This window comes from Coffea eugenioides, chromosome 2 (genome assembly GCF_003713205.1).
Source record: "Coffea eugenioides isolate CCC68of chromosome 2, Ceug_1.0, whole genome shotgun sequence".
NCBI classification, from domain to species: domain Eukaryota; kingdom Viridiplantae; phylum Streptophyta; class Magnoliopsida; order Gentianales; family Rubiaceae; genus Coffea; species Coffea eugenioides.
Window position 1 is genome coordinate 9220535 of NC_040036.1, and position 16374 is coordinate 9236908.

Sequence of the window (16374 nt, forward strand, 5' to 3'; positions counted from 1 at the left end):
CTAGAAAGTCCTATTTTAGTCCCTCATATTTCAATTGCAAGATTGGCAAGAAATTTATATATTAGGATTAATCTTTTTTACATTGACGGTGTAAATGACAACTATGTAAATTTTTGAATTTGAAATTTAACTTTTATATATATGTCATCGATCTAACGGTAATAGTGTACATACCATCATTGTATATAAGATTTATTCTTCATATTGTTAGAGTTTATAAATACGAATTGTTTGACTGAATTTGATTGTTTGTTTTACTAGAAGGAGAAAAGGAAACATACTATTTTGTTTTGCATTTTGCTTGTGAATGTTACTCTTCGTCCTAGTGGTTTGAAATACACATTTTAACCACGAGAATTAAATGCCTTACTTGAAAAGCCAATAAAAACTTTTGGATTTGTTTGTATAGAATATTGGGCTTGTTTGGAAGGTGAGTTTTTTGAGTGTTTGTATAAAACTTTACTGTAGATCACTGTAGAAGTTGTAGAAAAACTTTTTTATGAGATGAAAAAACTTTTTTTCTTTCTTTTTCTTTTTTCTTTTTTCTTTTTTCTTTTTTCTTTTTTCTTTTTTTCTTTCTTTCTTTTTTCTTTTCCTTCCTCCCTTCCCCTTCCCCCTCCCCTGTCCCTTTTTCCGAAACTCCCTCCCCCCCCCCGCCACCCCCTGCAAAAGTTAAATCCGCCGCCCCTGCAAAAGCTCCCCCGTCGCTCCCCTTTGCCCGCGACCCCCCTCCCCCATCCCTGCAAAAGCTCCCCCTCCCTCTCCCTCTGCCCGCAATCGAACAGAGGGTTTGATTTGAATTAGTAATGGCAATCGACCAAGGGATGAGGAGATGCGGAGAAGACAATAACTTGTTGCTTAGCAGATGCAAAGGGGTATTTGGATTCTGTGCTGTAATCATCTTCAGGTTGGTCTGGGGCGGCCGGAAGATTCAGGTCTAAAGACAGGAGGGCTCTTGGCTTCTTGACTGCAAATTCTCGAGAACCTTCCTCGTCGTTACTGCTGGTGCCAGTTAGCGTCGGCAGAACCTTTTTTAATTTTAATTTTTATTTTTTTGCAATTTTTCTTCTCCCCAAGCTGCGGGAGGGGGAAGGTGGTGGGGAAAGACAGAGGGAAAGAGGAAGGGGGGAGGGAGAAAGAAAAAAAAAGAAAAAAGAGATTTTGGAAACCAACATATCGGTCAAAGGGGGAGGGGAGGGAAAAAAAAAAAAAAAGAGGAAGGCCGGCAAAAGTTGGCCAGAATAGTTATCGGCTTCGGAAGCGGTGATGGAGGTGGTGGCCGGTTGGGTATGGGAGGAAAAAGAAGAAGAAAAGTTGAAGGGAAAGTTTTTTGTGTATTATTTTGAAGTGTATAGGTAAAAAATTTTGATAAGTTTTTTGGGGTTCCTGTATCAAAAGTTGTTAAAAAATTAGTAGCTAAAAAATTTGGTCAAAAATTTCACTTCCAAACAAGCCCATTATTATTTGAAAAAAAATTTGAAATAACAATATTGCACTTTTTGTATTGTGATATATATGTAATAAAAATATGGTATGAAAGATAAAAAAAACTAATTGAAAAATGTTCAATTTTTTATAATGCAAGCAATTTTTATATATTTTTTTGGGGGAAAAAACTGGGCTATCCTAACAAACCTAAGATTTTTACACTTAAAACGAATTATTTTAAAGCTTGATAGGAGTATTATAATAGGAGTATTCGGTAACACACCCTTAAAATGCCCCATTTTGAAGGAGCACTTAACGCAATGAGAAAGCCTACGCTTTAAGATGTCAAAAGTTGGAGGGACAATGCTTTGACAACATACAGTTCCACGCCTTCAAATGACAAATGCCCCACTTCAAAGTCGTGGTTCGGTGACCACTCGCCTTCATCCACCACTCTCAAACATGGAGCAGCACACTACTTGTATTGATGAAGATTGACTTTGCATTCAGCTCCACAATTTTGCATCATCTTATAGGAACTTACAAGTCTAAAGAAAATTTTACTGAATTTAGATGATTGATCTTCGCAGAAATTGCTTTTCGTTTGCATGTTATTGCCAATAAGAATCGGGTGAGTACTGATTGGTGCATGTTGAAGTTTGCTGAATCTTTTGCCAATGTCATCCCACAAGAAAAAAAGCTCGTTTCAAAGTAGCTCCCAAAGTAAAAAGATGGTACCCCAGGAAATTGTAAAAGTGACCATTCAGCGCTCTCTATTCATGTGTAGGTGGCCAAGAAATAAGAATCATGATTTGGGCTTTGCCTAGTGGTCCTTAAGCTTGAGATGTTGGATGACATTATTATCTTCACTTGTCTTTGAAGTCTGAATATAAGAATAAAACTGGGTAATAATTCAATTCCCTGCATTATTGTTTTCTACACAGGGTCCTTACACTTTATGTATTTGGTCCACGAAGGCAAGCAATTTAAAGCAATCAAGTGTATTGAAAAGAATGAAATATTAGCATGACTATACTTTCGAATGCAGTCATGTGGGAGCTAACTACTCCACCTTTAATTACTGAACAACAAAAAGAAGAGAGGAGAAACTACTCCTCTTTATCTTCATCCCAAAGCAAGCTACTCCATGAAGCAGAATGCTTAATGCAATGTGAATATATTATATATTTTGGTGAAGTCAACACATACTACTTTGTGATGTTGTGATAGCTAAGTTGGTAGAGAGAACGAGTGTCATTCATTTTAGGTTGAAGAATAATTTCATTTTAAGTCAAAGGTTGGTGAAAAATTAAATTGAAAAGGAAGTGGTAACATCTGGTGCTAATCACAATTCTTCTGGTGTAGTCATTTGGTCAAATATTGTTGATTGCTGGGCTGTTTGGCAGTATATAAGCAATAATTTGTTTCAGAGCCGCCAGCTCTTTAAAAGTCCAGTCTTCGCCCATTTCTTTCATTGATAAAGACACTAACCATGGTTTCCAAGGTGACAGCTTTCTTAGTAATTCTCATCCGTATTCATGCAGTTTCATCTTCAGATCCTGATCCAGTCTATGATTTTTGCGTACCAAGAACAAATCTTTCATCCGATGCCCTTTCTTGCAAAAACTCAACATTGGTCACAGTTGAAGATTTTGTATATGCAGGCATAAAAAGCCCTGGCGATTTCAAGAAAACTGGTTTTGCAGCCACTCCAGTTAGCTCAACTGTTTTTCCTGGATTAAACACACTGGGGATGTCATTTGTACGTGCTGATTTTGCTGCTGGTGGGGTTAATGTCCCGCACTATCATCCAAGAGCTACTGAGGTTGGATTTGTGCTGGAGGGAAAGATTTATTCCGGGTTTATTGACACAAAAAACAGAGTTTTTGCTAGAGTGCTTGAGAAGGGTGAGGTGATGGTCTTTCCAAGGGGTCTTGTACACTTTCAGATGAATGTTGGAGATTCAGCAGCTACGATACTAGGAAGTTTTGACAGTCAGAATCCAGGGTTGGTGAAAATTCCAGCTGCAATTTTTGGATCTGAAATTAAAGATGAGCTTTTGCTGAAGGCTTTTGGATTCAATTCCAAGGAGCTCGCTAAATTGAGGAAGCACTTTGAATCCTAGCATCTGAAGTAGAGTGGAGGCCTCTCTCCTACTCCATCTTAATCTCCTGGCTTTTGTTGTATCAGGTTACAATTCTTTAAATCAGTTTTAGCAGAAACTTGAGCTGCAACTTGTGTGGATTATAGGCATCAAATGTATGGTATCAATGAAAATAATAATGTATCAGGAGTTTTCAGTTAAACTTCTTATAGCAACACATCTCATTCACTATTGTTGGCTATACTTTACGAGTTCTTGTTTTCTACTAATTCACAGAACTAGAAGTCTAGAATCTGTACTGTGGTAGAGCTATATACACATACCTATTTGGCTATGCTATAGTACTGTAATTGCAGTATGATGTTAATGTGGTTCTGAATTGGAATCCAATGTTGTCTATTTGATTCCAGTCTGGATTTGTCATTTGACCAATCTGACATAGATTTGATATAGTCCACATCCTTCAAGTGTAGATAAAGTGATAAACTATGATTCTAGAAGAGACAATGTCTCCAAAAAGATTAAATATGATGATGAATATAGAACTCCTCAGTCAAAAAAGATTTCAACCTTCAACTACCTCAACTAACACTTTGATAAAGCAAAAGAACACGTTCTCCTGGAAAAACGAGCCACAAAGAAGTCCAGCGCTACATGAATGATGACCCATGTTCAAAGGTACAGGATCACGAATTTCTTTGCAGCTTGCAGAATATCAGAGTTTAGTGGTTATAGTTTATACATATCTTCACGACAATTTTGATACTAGATTAGGGACCGGGTCAGGAACGTCAAGGTTATGTGTATTTTATACATGGCGTAACTCTATTTGCATACGGTGTAATTTACTTTCAATAATGTGTAACTCTAGAATAAAATTTTGTGAGTCCCACGCATGTTGTTAAAAATGAGGTACAAGATGAAATCTGGACCTTACAATTTTTTTTGGCCAAATCTTGGCCGTGAACTGCCAGGAAACCGTTCCTGCCCCTCTTCCCTAGATTAGTATTACTTGTACAAGCTGCAGTATTGCACGGATGAAGGTCAAGAGAAACTGATTTGACAGTACCTGATACTCAAAAACGAGCGAAAGCAGTGAAGAAGTTGATTTATAGGCAGTTAAAGGGTTGAGTTTGTACTTTTTCTGGAATTCCTTTGTTGCAGCTAAAACATAAGAGATCATCATTTCACTAAAGCAAAGAAGAACAAGCTTGGCGCGCATATGATATTGCTTGGGAGACAGAAGGCACCATGATTTGTTGGAAGGGTGAGCTGTAAAGCTTCATGATCAATTCTCTTTCCCTAATTGAGGGGAATTTTGGACCATGTTTGGAACATTTGTAGTCTATCATGATTAAACTAATAACAAATCACTAATCCTTTAGCTGGTGCAGAAATCTTACACCTTTTAGGAGCATCTCTTGACATTTGATGCAGAAATATTGCGCAAAAGAACAAAATGTTGCAGGAGTTGATCGCTTTTCAGACGAACTTGCATAATTTCTGATGTTACTAGTTACCAACGGGCATATTCAACCAATGCAAATTAACTAAAATGATTAAGGATGTTGCACCAAAACGAAGAACTGACCAATGAATAAGCATACTTTTCTACCACAAAGTCACAACTCTGATGTCAGACACTCCAATCTATATAGGATACTTATATAACATAGGAATTGCTCGAGAAACCGCATGATACTGAGAAATGATGAAGTACCACCACAACTGACACTAATAATCTGAGCAATCCACCTTTACATAGTTCTAGAACATAAATTGCTTCAGATTTTATGTTCATAGTAGAACATTTAACATTTCATTCCAGGTATCAGGAACTCCAGGGAGGCACCAATGGCTACAATCAGAGGTATACCCTTTGACGTGCTGTTTCTCTTCTTGGCCTATGGATCTACCATAAACAGATGGATGGCCGTCTCTTCTAAGTGCTGACAATGTAGTAATATCCTGCAGATATACTGGAAATCTCATCCTTCGTAGCACCCCTCTTAATACAGGTAATTGTGGAGGGACATGAGGGTGACTGAAGTATTGAAGAGGTTCCTTCTGATTATAACATTTCCAGCCGTTGTCCCTGCCAATAAATGAATCCCTGATGATTAATAACCTATATATACTTCAATCTAAATCAGCATGTGGAAAGCTCTGTTAGAGATTGCAATATTAGCATTGTTAAACTGGTACGGAATTTGGCATGCCTGATTAAGGACTGATTCAAGGTTCAGTTTGAGACAATCCAAAAGCTTAGAAGGCAACTACATTGGTCAAACCTAGTCAGGAACTAATAAAACACTAAATCTGTGTCATTTTTTTTTTTTTTTGAGGTTCATAAACTGTCGACTTACCATGGAACCCATTCAATCTCTAGTCTGGTTATACAGAAAGAGTAATATTGAAGTTAATAATGTTGGAGAGTTGGAGTGTTACATTTTACAAAGGATGAAATTCTGGTTGATTACCTGTTATGCCTCGGAGACATGCTCCTGAAAAAGACTCGACTTCTGCGAGGATCAAGATTCAAGTCTATCCACTTAGCCCATGTAGTGAGTCCTTTCTCATATGCAACCATTGGGTTCATATTCGTATATGCATTGTTTCCATCCGCGAGGAAGTCCCACCTGCAATTTAGTTACTTTATAGGATATAACAACAAAGGAATGATGCTATGAATGCAAACATTTTATTAATCTTGTAGAAGTGGGACAAGAAGATTCTGTCTTACGAACTATATTGATCAGAATGAGTCCACCAATGGGCTGAATCAAAAACAAGAACATCAACTCCTCTCCAGTACTTCGCATTCTCTTCTATCAAGTCTAGATGCAGTATTCTTTTGCCTGCTGTTTCCTTCTTCAGTTCCACGAGAAATGGAGCCCAACAAAACTCAATCGATGTCTCATAATCCTGTCAAAATTCAACAATTAAACCGATCATGCACCTACAATATTTGAGAGTACCATTCCCATTCCACTGTTAAAAACAGAGGCTTTCATCTAACCATATAGAAGCTTTCTAAATTTCTCTCCTTACCAATGCTTGGAATGCCATGGCAGGACCATGATAAGTGACCATTTTTCGAGCAGTTGGAATAACAGATTGGACTAAACAGACAAGAGACTCCCATTGGTTCCTCATTATGGAATCACCTACAAGCATTATTCTCTTCCTTCTCATTCTCCCCAGAAATTCCAATGCATCAAACCTGCATCACCGGACCACTCAATGGAGCAAAGACATACATACTCATATCACGGCATGCAATCATGCATTTTATGTCTAAAAAAAAGAAGAAGAAGAAGAAGATTTCCCAGAAAAGATAATCCCCAAAGGAGAATAATAATGCACTGAAAAATGATGCGCTTATTTGAAGGTAATTGAGGTACCTTGGAATCGTACAACCGTCTGGCTTCCACCTCCACTTTTCATAATCAGAATCAGGGCGTCCGTTCTTCTGACATTTAACTGCAGTGCTAAGGTAGGGGCAAGTGCTTGGATCATAAAGCGGATAAGTTTGATCATAAACCCATTTTCCAGAGGTTAAATCACATCTCCTGAGCGAGGCATGCCTGCCTTGAATCATGTTAATTTCGTCGTCATTGTCGGCCAGCCACGACAGCTCCTCTTGCTCATACCTTGAAGATTCACCATCAGACAAATTCAGTAGGAAAAAGCACAAGAACAAAAGCCACATTAATGGCCAACTGATCTTAGCCTTGGCTCCCATCTGCAACCAGTGGAACTGAACTTGTTAAGTTTAAGCCTTGGAGAGCAACTGGGAAGCTACCCTATCAGCTGAGCTCCAGTGTTGTGAAGTAAATTTGCAAGTGGGAGGCCTTTAAATTTAATTAGGGTAGACTAAAGTGAGTACTGTTAGTTCCATCTCGCCTTGACTTGCGCTGGGATATGGAGCAATGGACCATGCAAATGTACTTTTTACTCATTAGATAGAAGTCTCTGTAGTGGTAATTAAAGATGGTACTACTATAACTTTGCCTTTTTCCCTTGGGTACAAATCATTTAAAGGGCTGGCCACGTTGGTTCTTTCGCTTCTACTATGACAAAACTCAGTACAAAAGTTTGTAATGCATGGTTCAATCATCATTGCTTCCGCACTACCTAATTCCAGGAAGAAGAATCAAAACAAAGCAAAATAAAAGTTCTTCATCTAGGGGATTGTTGATCGGAAGTTTGAAACTGAACTTGCTGTTGGCAACCGTAACTCCGTAATTTCAGGCTCTTAAGGCCACTTATTTACCTGATAGATTGATCTTTAATGTCACTTTGAGGCAAGGTTTAGAGCTATATTGTAAGGATAGGGGGATGCTTATGATGGTACGAGTATATGAGATTAGGAGTTAGGACTAACGAGTATTGATTGTAAGCATTTTCTTCTAAGGGTAACAACTAAGATTGTGATGTCAGATGTGAGCGCTTTGTTGGTTGCTAGTGTACGATTTGTCAAAACGCTTATAAGGGTCCATGATCTCGAAAAGCATGCATTGATTTGTGGGGATATCTGATCGAACCCATTCAAACATTTTTCTTTAAAAAATAAAATAATTAAGGTTCTGTTTGATAATTCAATTCAGTAATTAAATTTAATGGGTTAAAATTTTAACATATTCAAATAAGTTAATAATCAAAAATTGAACATTTGAATTAATTAACTGGCACGGATTTTTTAGGCAAAACTTATTCCCAAAATTAAGTGATAAATTATTTGCTTGTCATTGAATGTAATATACACTTAAATGTATTAGATTTAATATTTAACAATTCAATAATTTAATAAATTCAGATTTTATAATTTAAATTTTAAATTTCAATTTTATCAAACGCACCCGATACCTAGTAATAATAGACTGTTTTACTCGGTTGCTTTTTTTCTTCCTTTTTTTTTTGGGTTCAGACCTTGTTACAATTTTTCTCAAAAGCGAAAGGACTCACACTGGACCTGCGTCATGGTCTAATTCTGCTTTTTGGACTATTTTTTTGGGTTCTCGGAGTTTATTCTGTCGTCGGCCCAATTCCCCACTACTCCATAATCAGCAAGCCTGCTTCATGCTTTGCCCTTCTGGACCTTGTCTATTGCTCGAAATTCCCCGGTCGCGGTTCAGAGAGCGGTCATGTACAATAAAAGCCATAAAGGCTTAAACCCTCGCCTCGGGACTTTTCTGTAACTCAAAACACCAAACTCTAAAACCCCATTACATTCAAATCCTCTAAACAGAACGAAGTGAGAAAAAGAAATATAATCTAACAGGGTGGAGAAAACATGATGGAGAGCAGACTTATCTCAGCTTTCAGAAAAACTAAAAACATAGTTAATCAAATTTCCTCAAATTCAAGATTATCAACATCAGGGCTTTGCATTTCCAATGAGCCCTCCTTGCTGATCCACTCAAAAACTTACTCTTCTTTTTCTTCTAATCTTATTCCTGCAAGCCAAACCAGCATTATCAGAAGCTTGAGTAACTTGGGATTCAAAGCATTTCGTCGTCATTATCCTAATCATAAGGTTCATTTCTTGTTCCTCTTCTCAAGTGTAATCAGCTTATTTTTGTATCTTATAGACCAACATAAATGTTTATTGCCCTTTTTCGTTTTCTTTTCCTTCCTTTTTTTTTTGGTATTTTATAGACAAACAGAAATGTCTATTCCGAATATTTTTTTGGTATAATGGGTTTAGCATGTTTAGCTTTTGATTAAAGATCATCCCTTTGTTCAATTTGGTGGCGGCTTAATGTTAAGATTGTTAATAGACAACTAGAAGCAGTGGATTTTTTGTGAAAAAAAGAAGATGGCATTTTTTCTTCAAATTTGATATGAACTGTTTCAATTCTTAGTCATATTGATAGGAAGCAACATGGAAATACTGCAGGTTTTAGCCATATCTTGATCTGTTTGTTGCTTTGGTCTTTAATACCTCTGGGATAGGATGCTGTTAAAATCTCAATTGTAAGTTTGAAAACTGGGAAATTTGGCTTGATTAATGGGTAGAAGATCTTAACTTAGATGCTATAATTAGGTTTGATCTTGTACTTTCGTTTCATGGACAAGGCAATGGACTTTATTAGCATTTTGTTCTAATGATCATGGTTGCTAACCCAGCTTTCTGGTTTCAGGGTTTCTGCAGACGATCCTTTAGGAATTTATCCACTGCAGCAGCTGCGTCTACAGAAAAGAAGGATGGTTTGAGGCTCCTTGTAACTGCTGGGCCTCGTGCCCAAAAGTTGGTTGGGATATGGCTTTTTGGATCTGCTGCTTGGGTCTTCAGTATGGTGGTGCTTGGCGGTATGACACGATTAACCAGATCGGGGCTTTCAATGACTGACTGGAAATTCACTGGGAGGCTTCCTCCTCTAACAGATGAAGATTGGCTGGTTGAATTTGAGAAATATAAACAGTCACCTGAATATAAACGGTCAGTTGAGGTAGCATTTTATGCAATTGTAGTTCAAATTATTTGCTGTTTTACTTTCGCAAGAATCAGTCATGTTTACAATATTAACTTTTTGGAACTCCTGGTGCATTTTGTGCTGATATTTATTTATTTATTTGCTGCATATGATATTCTCATAGGGTATTTCGTGTCTTGATGAATTTTCTGTGCTCTTTGTTTGTTGATTAGGTCTCTACTGATCATTAAACATGATAGTAATTTTTATGTCAGTCACAATATTTGTTAGTCATGTTCACTTGGGAGCACTTTTCGCTGCATTTCTTAGTTTTGTTTTGTTGCAGTGTAAACAAAGGGATGAGTATTGATGATTTCAAGTTCATTTATTGGATGGAGTATGCACATCGAATGTGGGGAAGAGCACTGGGTATCATGTTTGCTCTGCCATTCTCTTACTTTCTTCGCAAGGGTTATATTACTCTACAACTTGGACTTAGATTATCTGGGTTATTTGCTCTTGGTGCCGGGCAGGGACTAATAGGTTGGTGGATGGTTAAAAGTGGTTTAGAGGTATCAAGAACTGGGTTTTCTACTTGCAATGATTAATATCTGACACATATCTATTCAAAAAGGTCTAATTTCTTTTCCTTTATAGGCCCCTGAATCGGAATATGCTGAACCAAGAGTCAGCCCTTACCGCCTAGCGGCCCATCTTACTTCAGCATTTGTAATTTACAGTGGGCTCTTCTGGACTGCTCTTTCAGTTGTTATGCCTGAACCTCCTGCTGAGTCAGTAGCTTGGGTTAAGGGTGCTGCAAAAGTTAAGCGACTTGCCCTCCCTGTGAGCATTCTTGTCGGAATCACTGCTGTCTCAGGAGCATTTGTTGCAGGAAATGATGCTGTATGTACCTATTGCTTCTTTGAAACTTGATATGTTTGCCAATAATCAAAGGACAAGCTCTGTATTTTATGAGTCAGAAATATATTCATTTTAACTTGTGGCTGCACCTAAAATCAATAGGGTCGTGCCTTTAACACTTTCCCAAAGATGGGTGATACATGGGTTCCAGAAGATATTTTCAATATGAAGCCTCTTCTGCGGAACTTCTTTGAGAATACATCAACTGTGCAGGTAACCTCTCTTAGTTTCTAGTCAGACTTCACATTTGCTGAAATATTATTGGATTCCAGATGAATTGGTGAACTTTATTTATTATCATTAGGAAGTGTGCTGTCTTTGTTTATTATCAATAGTTTTATTGTAGGAATCTACTTATGAAATGAAATGATGTGGACACTGACACGAGAAAAGGTTGGACATTTGATGTTACATTTATTTTCTTTTTCTTTTTCTTCTAGCAAAATTTAGCACATTGAAGAGATGGTTCTCAGATAATGTTGACCTTCTCCTTTGGGATCATCAGGACAGAAATAGAAGTGTGAATCAAGTACTCAACCTGGTACATTGACATTGATAATGACTGTAGATGGAAGATACAAAGTCGGATTTACTGTGGTCAAGATGCTATGAGAAAACTTTCAGGGAATGTAGGTTTAAAAATCTTGAAGTTTTATGGCCTGGCTGCATAAGCATTTACTGTGTGTGATATTTGTCTCAATTCACTGTATGACAAACTTGGCTCTCTAATGTTTATGTTCTTGAAAGATGGAAAGCAACTAACTTTAGTTCTCTGACCAGATGCAAATATGAAATCTCATCTCTGTTAGAATCCATATTTTGTGTTGGTATGCAATATTTTCTAATAACAAGACTCGATTTCTTTAACAGCTAGATCATCGTTTACTTGCCACTACGACTTTAGCAGCAATTGGTGGCTTATGGTTCTCAACTCGGAACCTGGACCTGCATCCGGCCATACGCTCCTTGATCGGAAGTATAGTAGGCATGGCTGCTCTCCAGGTGTGTCCTGCTAAGTTCTAGCAATCCTCGTTGGCGAGCTTTATCACAATTGTCTGGCCAATTCCTTGGCTTGATTGCCTTTGTCAGACGCGCATGAATGATTTAAATTTATCTGTTAAATAAATTTTGCTCCATCGACAGGTCACTTTGGGGGTATCAACTCTTTTGTCATACGTACCTGTGTCACTTGGCACAGCTCATCAAGCTGGAGCTCTAACGCTTCTAAGTCTGATGCTTCTGCTCAATCACACCGTACGTCGGCCTTCAATGTCACTTCTGAAGACTCTGCCTCCTGTTGTAAAAACAGTCACCTAGATGATCATCAGGATAATGTGTATTAGACGGCGGATTATTTTCGGCTTCCGATATTTAGATTACTTAAAAAGAAACTGCAAATGAGAGTTCTGAATGTAGCTGTTGTATGGAAGAAAGATTTGGTGCAAAATGGTGTCTCTCTTGCATCTGCAATTTCTGTCATCAGTGGGAATGCTCATTATTTTAGAACCATTGTGGTCCTTCGTGCAATGTTTTTCATTTTTTTTCCACTTAGGAGTATTCCAACCTTTCGGCTTTGTTCCAAGGATACGCATCAAAGTAACACATAGGGATCAATCACGAGACTTACTGGTAATTACTAGGTTACGGAACTAGTCAGACCACTCGTAAGGGCCTTGCAGTGATTTTCATTTGATCATACGTAAATGTTTATTTTTGGCATCAAAATGTAGCATAGTTGGTAATAAGCCAGGAATTAGAAATAGTTCGAAGTTTTATATCCAATGAAATTTACAAGTTTGTCTTCAAAGTAAGATAAAAAAATTTCGAGTGAAAAAAATTATATGTTCTCATCAATTGTGTGGATTAATTCTTACGGAGTGATATGAAACCTTAGAGGTTATAAAATAATAATTAAATTTTTTTTTTAATAGTTAGAAATGAACATTGAATTGGATGGTAAAATAGATTTAACATTCTCGGGCACCATGTTCTCGGATCCGACCCGGAGACCCCTAATGACCATTGCAGCCCTCAAATTATACGTCCGTTGATTCAAATTTAGGCTTCATTAGGATCGAGAGAAAATGACAGAAAAGAAAGTATCCTGAGAGAAAGTCTTACCATTTAATTCTTTTGGGAGTTTTAACAAGGACGAAAGATAAACGAAATAAACGGATGGGACTTCCTCTAATTGGTGAAAAAATTTTCGCCTAAAATTGGGAAGAAAAGGATGAAAACTTGTTGGGCGCCAAAAGATATTTTTAATATAACAATTTTGTCCTTCAAAAGTTGATACAAAACTTCATTATTTCCGATATATCCTAAAGTTAATTTGTAAAAGCACCGATACAAAGCTTTCTGAGTTCTATACTTTCTATACTTCCAACTAGTTGAGTTCACTTGGCTTTCTTTTGTTCTTCACCCACAATTCAATAACAAAAGGTATTTTTTTAACTCAATCTCTTCTTTTTTTCTTTGCTCAATCTTCTCTAGAGAATTATGGAAAAAGCATTTTTTTTGTGTAGATTGTTATTGTTTGTATTCTAAATTTTTTGTTCATTTTCTATCATAAAATTCTTGTCAATGAACTCTTGATTTTTATATTATTGATTTGTGATTATATCTTGCATGGTTATGGTACATGTAAGCTCCAGTGGTGATACATGAATATGAAATTTGAATGCATACAATCTGTATGTTTATTTGCCTATGTAAGCTTCAAATTGTAAAATGATCCAGCAAGAACTTCCATTTCTCATGTATTCCAGTTTCCATGTTGTAGATCAACAATCCAAACAGCTTCACAAAAACTGATGCCTCTAGGAGTTTTATCATCCATGGGATCAGCCCCTAAATCTGATCACCTGATCAAAGACGATGAGCCTTTTGTAGATAGGGCTAATAATCATGAAACGTATAAAAAATGTGTCTTACACCATTTGGGAACTCAACTTATTATTATTCATCTTGTGAGAATGCACATGCAATTATTTTAGAAATTTGTCTTGCCCAAATATTCTATTTATTGGAACAAAAAAGCTAATATTTGGACTTTAATTTAAAAATTGAAAGGGCAAATACGTAAAGTTATATTCTCATAAAATCTTTTCCTTCCATATCTCTCTAACTCTCAAATAAGAGAAAGATGTTTCTTTTCTTTTCTTTCACTGAACTCCCAATCGAAATATGCATCTTTTTTGGCTAATTGAGCTGATTATTGCCGAAAAAAAAAAAAGTCGGAACAATGTTGTTTTGACAATATAGTAGTATAAAACTAAGTCAGCCTGGTAGGCAAAAGAAATTTTTTTTTTTTAAGTTTGGTTGTCGGGCTGACTTGCTCGATAGCTACCGGAAATTTTGAAAAAAATGCTGCAGGTTGTCGGTTGCCGGGCTTACCAGTGGAAATTTGCCTTCTAAGCCCAGCAGCCAGTGGAAATTTGCCTACAAAGCTGCAGGCTGTCTCCAATCGCTAAAATATGTTTGATATGGATGTAAAGAGCAGTGAAATCATCACGGCAAGAAATTATGAATAATAATTTAGCATACTGGTGAACCAGGGTATTATATTTAAAAACTTATGCTGTCGGGCTGATTACGCCCAGTAGCCTTTTTGGTTACATTTTTTTTTAAAGTTGAAACGTAAGAAAAAGGTTCAGATAGATTTGCTAAATCAATTATTTTTATTTTATGTTAAATCCTAAAAAAAGTTTTTAGATAAAAAAAAAACTCATTCAATTTACAAGAAGATGCATTTTCCAAATTTTTGAAAAATAATCGTTGAAATTATTATGTATAAGACTTGGTTTTATATTTTTATAAAATATATAGAAAATTGATATTTACCTAAATAAAATATAGAAATAAATTATTATTTGGTAGTGGATTGTTATAAGAATAAAGGTAAAAATAAATATGATAGTGGGTAGTTAAGTATACAAAGTAATTTTTAATGTAAACTATAATTTTATAAATATAAAATTATTGTGCAATATAAAAATGAAAAGGCAAAAAATAAAAAAGAAGAATATTTGATAACAATTCAATAACAAAAGGTATTTTTTTAACTCAATCTCTTCTTTTTTTCTTTGCTCAATCTTCTCTAGAGAATTATGGAAAAAGCATTTTTTTTTGTGTAGATTGTTATTGTTTGTATTCTAAATTTTTTGTTCATTTTCTATCATAAAATTCTTGTCAATGAACTCTTGATTTTTATATTATTGATTTGTGATTATATCTTGCATGGTTATGGTACATGTAAGCTCCAGTGGTGATACATGAATATGAAATTTGAATGCATACAATCTGTATGTTTATTTGCCTATGTAAGCTTCAAATTGTAAAATGATCCAGCAAGAACTTCCATTTCTCATGTATTCCAGTTTCCATGTTGTAGATCAACAATCCAAACAGCTTCACAAAAACTGATGCCTCTAGGAGTTTTATCATCCATGGGATCAGCCCCTAAATCTGATCACCTGATCAAAGACGATGAGCCTTTTGTAGATAGGGCTAATAATCATGAAACGTATAAAAAATGTGTCTTACACCATTTGGGAACTCAACTTATTATTATTCATCTTGTGAGAATGCACATGCAATTATTTTAGAAATTTGTCTTGCCCAAATATTCTATTTATTGGAACAAAAAAGCTAATATTTGGACTTTAATTTAAAAATTGAAAGGGCAAATACGTAAAGTTATATTCTCATAAAATCTTTTCCTTCCATATCTCTCTAACTCTCAAATAAGAGAAAGATGTTTCTTTTCTTTTCTTTCACTGAACTCCCAATCGAAATATGCATCTTTTTTGGCTAATTGAGCTGATTATTGCCGAAAAAAAAAAAAGTCGGAACAATGTTGTTTTGACAATATAGTAGTATAAAACTAAGTCAGCCTGGTAGGCAAAAGAAATTTTTTTTTTTTAAGTTTGGTTGTCGGGCTGACTTGCTCGATAGCTTGAAAAAAATGCTGCAGGTTGTCGGTTGCCGGGCTTACCAGTGGAAATTTGCCTTCTAAGCCCAGCAGCCAGTGGAAATTTGCCTACAAAGCTGCAGGCTGTCTCCAATCGCTAAAATATGTTTGATATGGATGTAAAGAGCAGTGAAATCATCACGGCAAGAAATTATGAATAATAATTTAGCATACTGGTGAACCAGGGTATTATATTTAAAAACTTATGCTGTCGGGCTGATTACGCCCAGTAGCCTTTTTGGTTACATTTTTTTTTAAAGTTGAAACGTAAGAAAAAGGTTCAGATAGATTTGCTAAATCAATTATTTTTATTTTATGTTAAATCCTAAAAAAAGTTTTTAGATAAAAAAAAAACTCATTCAATTTACAAGAAGATGCATTTTCCAAATTTTTGAAAAATAATCGTTGAAATTATTATGTATAAGACTTGGTTTTATATTTTTATAAAATATATAGAAAATTGATATTTACCTAAATAAAATATAGAAATAAATTATTATTTGGTAGTGGATTGTTATAAGAATAAAGGT

The 16374-nt window shown here is 36.0% G+C and overlaps 3 protein-coding genes across 3 annotated transcripts; 2 read left to right on the forward strand and 1 right to left on the reverse strand.

Moving 5' to 3' along the window:
* Positions 1–2575: 2575 nt before the first annotated feature.
* On the forward strand, positions 2576–3734 carry LOC113760991 (germin-like protein subfamily 3 member 2). The gene has a single exon (XM_027303774.1). The coding sequence runs from the start codon at positions 2921–2923 to the stop codon at positions 3551–3553; it is 633 nt and encodes a 210-aa protein (XP_027159575.1). The 5' UTR covers positions 2576–2920; the 3' UTR covers positions 3554–3734.
* Positions 3735–5063: 1329 nt separating this feature from the next.
* Positions 5064–7377, reverse strand: LOC113760990 (protein trichome birefringence-like 36). The gene is made up of 5 exons (XM_027303773.1): positions 6937–7377; positions 6584–6755; positions 6276–6457; positions 6013–6171; positions 5064–5627 (listed from the first exon to the last, which is right to left on the reverse strand). Exons 1-5 carry the CDS (start codon positions 7275–7277, stop codon positions 5330–5332), a joined length of 1152 nt encoding a protein of 383 aa, XP_027159574.1. The 5' UTR covers positions 7278–7377; the 3' UTR covers positions 5064–5329.
* Positions 7378–8785: 1408 nt separating this feature from the next.
* LOC113762701 (cytochrome c oxidase assembly protein COX15-like) lies at positions 8786–12417 on the forward strand. Its single transcript, XM_027306258.1, has 7 exons — positions 8786–9071; positions 9679–9977; positions 10298–10523; positions 10609–10854; positions 10975–11085; positions 11743–11874; positions 12016–12417. The coding sequence occupies exons 1-7, from the start codon at positions 8829–8831 to the stop codon at positions 12187–12189; spliced, it is 1431 nt and encodes a 476-aa protein (XP_027162059.1). The 5' UTR covers positions 8786–8828; the 3' UTR covers positions 12190–12417.
* Positions 12418–16374: the final 3957 nt, after the last annotated feature.

Coding starts and splice junctions, on each gene's coding strand:
- LOC113760991 (XM_027303774.1), top strand. CDS start 2,921: ATGGTTTCCAAGGTGACAGCTTTCTTAGTAATTCTCATCCGTATTCAT.
- LOC113760990 (XM_027303773.1), bottom strand. CDS start 7,277: ATGGGAGCCAAGGCTAAGATCAGTTGGCCATTAATGTGGCTTTTGTTC. Junction 6,458..6,583: donor CCATGGCATTCCAAGCATTG/GTAAGGAGAGAA, acceptor GAATTTTGACAG/GATTATGAGACATCGATTGA. Junction 6,172..6,275: donor CATTCTGATCAATATAGTTC/GTAAGACAGAAT, acceptor ACTAAATTGCAG/GTGGGACTTCCTCGCGGATG.
- LOC113762701 (XM_027306258.1), top strand. CDS start 8,829: ATGATGGAGAGCAGACTTATCTCAGCTTTCAGAAAAACTAAAAACATA. Junction 9,978..10,297: donor CAGTCACCTGAATATAAACG/GTCAGTTGAGGT, acceptor GTTTTGTTGCAG/TGTAAACAAAGGGATGAGTA. Junction 10,524..10,608: donor TGGTTAAAAGTGGTTTAGAG/GTATCAAGAACT, acceptor TTTCCTTTATAG/GCCCCTGAATCGGAATATGC.